Genomic DNA, 9,194 nt, shown 5'->3' with positions numbered 1-9,194 from the left:
ATAAATAAAATAAAGATTGGGCGAGATTTCAGTGTATTTTCTGGAATTTGCTTTCCTTAAACTCATATATATATGTATATAAAGTCCTTTGGAACGACAAACAGTAGAGTTAGGTGTCTGCAATTATTATTATTATTATTATTATTATTATTATTATTATTATTATTATTATTATTATTATTTTATTATTATTATTTCAACAACAATGAACTTTTAAACACCGGAAAGAATGTGCATTTACTACAAGAGGATTTCAGCCTGTCTGTTCATATAAAGCGCCGGTATTATGCAGCTGCTTTCTGATTGGATGATCCCCTCGCCTCATTAATTATTCATCAGTTTCCCTAAAACTCGTGTGCTCATGCGCCGGGGATACGGCAGGCCGTGTTGAACGTCTCTATAACGACAGGCAGCTTGGAGAGGATTAAACTTCTACTGTACACACAAATACACACACACACACACACACACACACACACACACACACACAGGAAGTTGACTGATAAATAGTCTGCTTTAGGAACAGAAACGCTTCTGCTCTCCATAAACGCAACAGAAAACATAACATTGTCTTACAGGTGAGTTGCATTGTGTGTGTGTGTGTGTGTGTGTGTGTGTGTGTGTAGGCAGGCCAGTGTTTTGACACATTTTGACTAAATGTACCACATCACAAAAATATATCAAGAAGTGTAACTAATAGTTACACTAAAAGTAAAAAATAAAATTGTTTTGTTTGTGTGTTACAAATGTATTATTATATGTAGTAAGAAACCCTTTAAACATTTTTTTTTTTGGTAAATATTTGAACCTATTAAATCCACTAGCTTTTGGAATAAATAACTTGTGTATGGAGGTCTATAGGAAGTGAGGGGAGTTTTCAGTGTTTGTTAAATCAGCTAGCTCCATCTCAGACTGCTTAATCTATTTATTATTTATTGGATTAACATGATCTTGAAACATTGCATATTCAATGTTTAATGCAAATTGTTCTTAAAATGGAAAACAAAACTATTTTACCCAGTCATTCTTTAACACCGGTTTGTTGCGGTTTAAATTCTGACCGATCCGAGTCAGCGTCTCGGTCTCGATATTTACGATACGTCTGCGCTGATATAAAGCTGTGTGTGTCAGGTAAATAATGTTCAGCAGTGGTGACTGAATGAGTGTCTATGTGTTGGGTAAATCCAGTACTCAGTCCAGTACTCAGTCCAGTACTCAGTCCAGTACTCAGTCCAGTACTCAGTCCAGTACTCAGTCCAGTACTCAGTCCAGTACTCGGCATGCTCGGTTATTTTTGATCTCTAACCTTTATGAAGTGTTTTATTCCTCTTATCCTGTAGCAATTTGCCAAGAATTAAAACGTTTATTCATTAAACAACAACATACTTTTTTTTTTTTAAATATTTTGGAACGTCCTCAAAACAGTTCTCTCTCCAGTCTCAAATTTTCTCTCTCTTGAAGTTAAAAAGCAGCTTGTTACGCGTGTTACCGAGAAACCGCAAAGAAGCGTAAACTCCTCTGTCCTGAAGATGTCTGAAAACCTAAAGTTACAGCTTTACCTCCGACTGTTACAAAGCGCTGACACTGGAGACTCCTTCCGTAAATGTTATATAAATATCTCCTTACGGAAAACACGTTTCTTAATTCATTTCAAATTGGATTCCCTTTAGAGAGAGAGAGAGAGAGAGAGAGAGAGGGGGTTGGAGAGAGAGATGAGCGTGGCTGTGAGCAGTAACACTCAGGTGGAATATGAGGACGACTTTGAGAAAGATCTGGACTGGCTGATCAGCGAGGAGGGCAAGGACGAAGAGCAGGTAAGTGTGTGTGTGCGCACGTGAACGCTGAAAATGGAGACAGATATATAAAGAGGCTGCATTTAATAATGTATTGCGGTGAGACATAGTTCTGCATTTCTGTGAAAGTGTGTGTGTGTGGATGGATTTCACACAGTCAGCGCATGCTCGTACCTGATTCTTACTTGTATGTCAGACACACTCACCGCAAACTCTTTGTTCATGCTCTACACACAAACACCTACACGGAATGTCTTTTTTCTGATCACCTTTGACCCGTAACTCGACTGCTTGAATTTTTAATGCCTTAAATAAGAGATAATAAATGAAACACGTCGGGTTTTAAGTCATTAGTGTCTTTAACGAGGCAGAAGTCATTAACCAGAGCAGGTTAAGAGGGACGCAAACTTTTGTACTTGTTAATAAAGAGGACCGTTGACGTAGATTTAGTTCCTAATGCCATTAAATAAACGTGAAATTCAATTCTGGGTTGTTTTTTTTAAGACAAACAGGAAAATAGAGGTACGGCTTTCATTGTTTTTCACCCAGAAACCAAAGGGGGTGCAAACTTTTGCACTCAGCTGTATAACCGTAAAAGTAAATTTGCTGCTTGGAGACAATGTCCATTATTGAAAGCGCTATACAAATGAATTGAATTGAAAAAAAAAGAATGGGACAGACTTTATTTCCTGACTTCCCAATACAATTCCAATAACAGTATTGTGGATTTAATTATAAATATCGCAATGTATCATAAATCTGATTATTGGCACACACCTCGCGGTTTTAGATGGTCGTATTCCATCCTGCGCGTAACCGATCCTGCTTTTTCCAAAACAGGATGACGAGGACACTGAAGCCCAGCTAGACCACGAGCTGGAAGACGAGGAACGACGGAAGGAACTTGACGAAGGGCGGAGCCAAATTTGCACGGACGACGACGGAGATAACGAAAGATGGCCGACGCCCATGGACCCTTTGGAGGATGCGTTCGACGTCGACGGCGATTCTAAACATGAGCAGGATGAAGAACAGGTGGAAGAAGAGAAGAAATTCATCCAGCAGAAGATCGAGCAGGCGAACAGGCAGCTGAAGGACCAGGAGGCGCCGGACGAGACACGTCGCCGCCGTCTGCACTTCAAAGACACCCTCGTGGACCTGGTGGTTCCCGCCAGCGACCTGGAGGACAGTCCGGCAGACGTCTCGGGCCACATGCTGAAGTTGAAGATCTCCTCTCGGGAGGAAAGCGGCGGAGGAGACGCACGCAGAGACGGCGCGAGAGAAGGACGAGTGCTGGTGGAGAAGGACGGGAAGTTTGATCTAGTGAGTCTGAAAGAAATGGAGAGTCCAGGACTGCTCCCGCCTCTCCCCGAGACTCAACGAGAACCCGGCAAGAGTCCGTCCTCCTCCCCGAAACTGCTCTCCAGCTCGGGTTCTTCGGCCTCATCCGAGCCTCGCTATGCGCCCAGGCCTCCAGCACGACCCCGGTCGCGTCCCAATTCAGCGAGCAACACGCAGAGGGCGGTGTATAGATACGGCAGCAAGCGTAGGGTTCAGTCGGCCAGCGGGGTTTCATCTCATGCCACCTTTTCCCTCTCGCCGCAGCAGAAAGAGCTGCTGAACAAACAACAGCAGATGAGAGAGAAACTCTCCAGAGAGGTTGAGGACAAAAATTACATTCACATCCTGTCTAGCAATCACAAGGATGTGTAAAACACAACTTAATAAATCGCAAATCTCTGTGCTTCTGTATTAAATGTATGATCCAGACCTCTTTTTTTTCTTCTCAGGAGGAAGAGCGGAGACTTGAGGAGGAGGAGCAGAAGCGTCAGGAGAACGAGCTGGCGTTCAGGTCGTGGATGATGAAGAAGAGGCAGCAGCTGCGGCAGGAGAGGAGAGTGCAGAGAGCTCAGGAGATGGAGAGGATGAGCGGAAAGGTGCATATCAGGAGCATATTCACAACAAACAGATGTGCAGTAGAAAGTTCTGGCACATTTATAGATTATATTTTATTGTGTGGAGTGTGTGATTAGTTAACGCTGCAGCGTGTGTATCCATGTCTCTGGATGTGCACAGAGGGAGTGCTGTGATGCAGAGGAAGCGTTTAAGCTCTGGCTGCAGAAGAAGCAGCAGCAGCAGCTGAAGGAGCGACAGCTGGAGGAGATGAAGAAGCTCGAGATGGAGGGTAGCAGCTACCTGCACCAACCTGAGGAGTGTGAGAAAGCCTTCAGACTGTGAGTCAACAACACACAACACACCCACTCGCCATATTCAGTGTGAACATCTGATGTTACGTTACATTGTGTACAGGATTTTGCTCTTCTCATTCCTCAATATGTAGAAATCATCCAAACGTATTTGGCTTTTAACATTTGGAGTTAAAATGATTTGTACTCTACTGGTGTTTATTTCCTACCAATCTCAAAATGCATTATGGGTCATCTGTATACTGTGTTTAAACACCGTTATATATTTTTTTATGAGTACAGGTACCAGGACTGTGTGTTTCTGTGCAGGTGGTTGAGAAGGAAGCGGCTGGAGAAGCGGCTGGAGCAACAGGCTGCTCGAGAGCGCTCCCGCAGGCTGTTGATGGAAGAACGACGCGCCAGACGCATGAACGACCTCTACTACCCCGTCAACGAGATCCAGTCCCTCCGATTCAAACAGCCCTACAGCCATCGCTTCTAAACTCTTCCCAAGTCCATAATCACCATGGCTACCGCATCTAAACTCTTCCCAAATCCATAATCACCATGGCTACCGCTTCTGAACTCCTCTCAATTCCATAATCACCCCGGCTACCGCTCACGGAACTCGCAGTTCTATAATCACCAAGGCTGCCGTGACCGAGCTCCACTCAGTTCCAGGCTCCATTTTACAGTGGATCAATAAAATCTCAGTCACCATGCTTACTGCTTTTGAGCTGTTCCCAACTCTATATTCAGCATGTATAACATTACTAAATTCCTCACAATTTCCTAGTCACTATGGCAACTATTTCTAAGCCCTGCCCATTCTCAGTAGTTATTGTTGGCTTCCATCTCTCAGCTTTACACATACAACCCTGTAACAGTATATCCGATAGTTTAGCCAGAATTGATATTTTTAGCGTTGTACTACACATTACACTGTAAATTATTTATTATTGATGTTTGACAGATAAGAGATAAGTTTCAGATTATATTTACATTACAGTTTACTCATCCTGTGTGGTGGGGAAAACTATATTATAGGTGTATGCTTATCATTAAACAAAACAGTAAGCAATATTTTCTGACAAAACGTCTTTGGCTTCATGTTTATATCTATTTTGTAAAAGTGGGAAATAAAAACATTAAAACGCGATGGTAACGCCGTGAAAAACTTGCATACCCCGCGCATGCGCACAAATGATTTCTATGCATTGTGTTGGTATGTTTACGGTATACTTTAAAGGCATTTTAAACAATTTGTGGTGTTTCATTAATTAATTAATTAATTTATTTATTTATAAGATTCCTTTTCTGAATGTCAGAGTATAGCCATTTTCACTAATTGTAGTCCGGACACGTTTTAAAAACTACACCTCCCATAAATACTCGCTAGTCTTCGCTAACTATAAAGCTAGTTCGAACATAGCAGCCAAGGGTCTCTTTGAGGAGGTTATTTGTATATACGAAGTTAGACCCTTTTTTGGTTAGACAAGAATTAGTTAGTAAGATAAGTATCTAGCTAAATAAATATGAAAAGCTTTTCTTATTTAAAATAAAAATAATAATAAAAAAGGGCTAGCTGGTTAGCTAGGGGTTGTGCAGCCAGAAATGCCCGGATGAGATACTTGCGTCTGATTGGCCCAGATAGTGCCGGGGTTGCTATGCGACTATAAAAACGATATTTTTTTCACTTTCTTTATCTTCGGTTAGTGTAATACGTTAAAAAAAAAAGCGCGAACAAACCCTATACAAATGTTTATAAATCGAATTTGATTATAGCCTTGGCTCGTTTAAAAAAAATAAATCAAATCCAATTTAAAATGCACTTCCGGTACCGGCGATGACGTAATCCCGCACCTCTGAGCTCTGTGCCCTGTAACAGCATCATCAGTACAGAAGCAGCTCCGCAGGATCTGGGATAAAAATAAATAAACAAATAAATCCTTCTAAAGCGTCGGAGTCACGGTGCTGCGACATGGACGAGCAAAAGGTGAGAGAGAGAAAGAGAGAGAAAGAGAGAGAAGAGACTGAAAGCGCTCGTGATGTTTTGAGGATAACAAAGAAAGCAAGCAGAGTTGATGCATGAGGCTCTCCAGCTTTATTATCACTGCAGCCGCCCGTCAGGACAGGACACAAGGACACAAAGTAAAGTCTTTATCAGGGGGGGGGGATAACCTGCGAATACTGCGTATATACAAATAAAAACACTTTGATTTGATTTGAAGTTCTATAGGAGCAGCAGGTGCATGTCAGAGGCGAGGTCATATATAAAGACTCAAGCACGTGCTGTAGATCTGTCTTATTTATATTTAGGCCAGTCTATACATTTATATAACGTGCATCATCATCATCATCATCATCATATAGTGTTCCTGCATTGCTTATTACAGTCTGGATGTTATGGTCAAGAGCTTTTAGCAGTCCTGTGTAGGATCTCAGGGTGATCAGGGCGTGGAGGACCATCATCCCTGCACATCAAGCTTTTCCTCCCTTATACAGACTTTATGCATGCATTCACAGCATTTTGAAATCTGTTCTAATCCCTCCTACAAGAATATATGCGTTGCTGGTTTGGTGGTCAGGCACGTACTCGGTAATCAGTCACTAAATTGGTCGTTTTTGTGCTTTAAAGTGGACAAACTATTAACATCCAACATCTACACCTCTAAAGCTGAGCTCTAACAGGCGAAATGCGTATTCAGTTATAAACAGCAGATCGTAGACATCTTTAAGCTAATTTGTTCATATCGGGTATTGCAGATCTTACAGGAGTTGGGAGAATCATTTTGATTCGGACTTTAGACGTCGAGTCCTGGGAATTGAGAGCTATAAAAAAAAAAATTCCGATACATAAACGGTCCTTATGTTGGTCGGTCCTTTAAGCTTTCCTTTCCAGAAAGGGACACGATCTAGAATCAATATACGAAGCAAAAGAAAACTTTGGGAACCTGTGTTTGAGATTTCATCGCATGACTGTTTCGCATTGGAACAGGAAGTAAGGTAGTAGTTTTCCTAATCGGAGCACCTCTGAAGCTGGGCACGATACTTATCAAATTCTTTCATTCTCGTTCTTATCGGTGCGCAGGGATGGTGGGTGAAAATGAGCTCTCCTTCTGTTTCAAGGAAATCGTCATCATCATCTTAAAGCAGAATATTTTGGATTTTTGCAAATGTTCTGAAAAGAAACCCACGCGGAATCGTACGAAGAAGCAAGACGCTGATTTCTTTCTTTCTCGCCCAGACCGTATAGATTCATGCAGCCAATCAGTGTCGGTCGTGTCAGGTGATCACACAGAGAGACACGCCCCTTAGATTTGGTCGAGAAAATGTGTATATAGAAATGACGAACAGGAATGAAAGAATTGAGAGATGGCTACCGTGTGTGGGTTTTATTTTACGCGTGTATGTGTGTGTGTGTGTGTGTGTGTGTGTGTTTCAGGAGTCTCTCCACAAGATCGTCAACACGTTGGCGCTGAAAAATGAGGAGATCCAGAACTTCATCTGCTGCCTGAAGCAAAATCTGCAGAACCTGGAGGTGATCAGTAATCAACTTCAGGATGGTTAAAGTAACTGTGATTTATGGCACCACCCTGTCGTTGATTATTTTCCTATAACGGCACGACACAGAGTGTTTTATTGAGTACTTTTACACCGTACATTGTACAGTGTAATAAGTCACCGATGTGATGAATGACGTGCTGAAAACTGTCCAGTCCAGCACTCTCACTACTGAAGTTTGAGAACTCTGTAGTAAAGCATCAAGACATCAGCTTGATAAATGCCTGGCTCGAGCCAAAGCTGTTCTCACTGGCCCTGTGTGTGTGTGTGTGTGTGTGTGTGCCTAGGCAAACTCCACCCGTGTTCAGGAGGATCTGGAGTCGGAGTTCAGCTCTCTGCATGCTGTTCTGGACGAGCTGAAGGAGGGAATGGTGACCCGAATCAAACAGGAGCGAGCCAGTCGCACGTATGAGCTGCAGGTGAGGGCTGGTTTCTCTTCTTTAACGCTAATGAAGCTTAAACATCAACTAAAAACATGTTTTGAATATTAAGTAATACATTTCCCTGCATGATGACTCCACAAAAAAAACACCACTAGACAGCAGAAAAGGCACAGAAGTCTCTGCACATTTCCGCTGATTAATAAATCCAGATTTTATGAATATGCAAAAATGGACAAGAAGACTGATGCACAATTAGTACATGCTTACATCATTGTGCTTGACAGACACAGAGGCCACGCCTATTCCTCCTCCTTCACTGTGACTGACACAGAGGCCATGCCTCCTCCTCCTACTTCACTGTGACTGACACACAGAGGCCATGCCTCCTCCTTCACTGTAACTGACAGACAGAGGCCACGCCTCCTCCTCCTACTTCACTGTGACTGACACACAGAGGCCATGCCTCCTCCTTCACTGTAACTGACACACAGAGGCCACGCCTCCTCCTCCTCCTTCACTGTAACTGACACACAGAGGCCATGCCTCCTCCTCCTCCTTCACCGTGACTGACACACAGAGGCCACGCCTCCTCCTCCTCCACTGTGACTGACACACAGAGGCCACGCCTCCTCCTCCTCCTTCACTGTGACTGACACACAGAGGCCACGCCTCCTCCTCCTTCACTGTGACTGACACACAGAGGCCACACCTCCTCCTCCTTCACCGTGACTGACACACAGAGGCCATGCCTCCTCCTCCTTCACCGTGACTGACACACAGAGGCCACGCCTCCTCCTCCTTCACTGTGATTGACACACAGAGTCCACGCCTCCTCCTCCTCCTTCACTGTGACTGACACACAGAGGCCACGCCTCCTCCTCCTCCTTCACCGTGTCTGACACACAGAAGCCACGCCTCCTCCTCCTACTTCACCGTGACTGACACACAGAGGCCACGCCTCCTCCTCCTTCACTGTGACTGACACACAGAGGCCACGCCTCCTCCTCCTCCTTCACTGTGACTGACACACAGAGGCCATGCCTCCTCCTTCACTGTAACTGACACACAGAGGCCACGCCTCCTCCTCCTCCTTCACTGTAACTGACACACAGAGGCCATGCCTCCTCCTCCTACTTCACTGTGACTGACACAGAGGCCACGCCTCCTCCTCTTTCACTGTGACTGACACACAGAGGCCACGCCTCCTCCTCTTTCACTGTGACTGACACACAGAGGCCACGCCTCCTCCTCCTTCACTGTGACTGACA

At 43.9% G+C, this 9,194-nt stretch overlaps 2 protein-coding genes across 2 annotated transcripts in view; both read left to right on the top strand.

The window, feature by feature from the left end:
- The first annotated feature begins 329 nt into the window (after positions 1 to 329).
- On the top strand, positions 330 to 5,241 carry ccdc181 (coiled-coil domain containing 181). The gene is made up of 6 exons (XM_017467212.3): positions 330 to 578; positions 1,671 to 1,814; positions 2,634 to 3,452; positions 3,584 to 3,730; positions 3,870 to 4,027; positions 4,310 to 5,241. The coding sequence occupies exons 2-6, from the start codon at positions 1,713 to 1,715 to the stop codon at positions 4,479 to 4,481; spliced, it is 1,398 nt and encodes a 465-aa protein (XP_017322701.1). The 5' UTR covers positions 330 to 578; positions 1,671 to 1,712; the 3' UTR covers positions 4,482 to 5,241.
- Positions 5,242 to 5,844: 603 nt separating this feature from the next.
- Positions 5,845 to 9,194, top strand: part of fsd1 (fibronectin type III and SPRY domain containing 1) — a 20,677-nt gene continuing 17,327 nt past the window's right edge. The window contains exons 1-3 of the mRNA XM_017467449.3: positions 5,845 to 5,975; positions 7,425 to 7,520; positions 7,831 to 7,962. Coding sequence (XP_017322938.1) covers positions 5,961 to 5,975; positions 7,425 to 7,520; positions 7,831 to 7,962 — 243 coding nt within the window. The 5' untranslated portion in view covers positions 5,845 to 5,960. The remainder of the gene's footprint in view (positions 5,976 to 7,424; positions 7,521 to 7,830; positions 7,963 to 9,194) is intronic.

This window comes from Ictalurus punctatus, chromosome 5 (assembly GCF_001660625.3).
Source record: "Ictalurus punctatus breed USDA103 chromosome 5, Coco_2.0, whole genome shotgun sequence".
In the NCBI taxonomy this organism is placed as follows: Eukaryota; Metazoa; Chordata; class Actinopteri; order Siluriformes; family Ictaluridae; genus Ictalurus; species Ictalurus punctatus.
The sequence above is the reverse complement of the archived record's forward strand: the minus strand, read 5'-3'. Positions and strand labels throughout refer to the sequence as shown.

What these genes read in the sequence shown, in the direction of transcription:
- ccdc181 (XM_017467212.3), top strand. Translation starts at nt 1,713, where the DNA reads ATGAGCGTGGCTGTGAGCAGTAACACTCAGGTGGAATATGAGGACGAC. An exon ending in GAGAGAAACTCTCCAGAGAG is followed by an intron (nt 3,453 to 3,583) that starts GTTGAGGACAAA and finishes TTTTCTTCTCAG; the next exon opens with GAGGAAGAGCGGAGACTTGA. An exon ending in TGGAGAGGATGAGCGGAAAG is followed by an intron (nt 3,731 to 3,869) that starts GTGCATATCAGG and finishes GGATGTGCACAG; the next exon opens with AGGGAGTGCTGTGATGCAGA.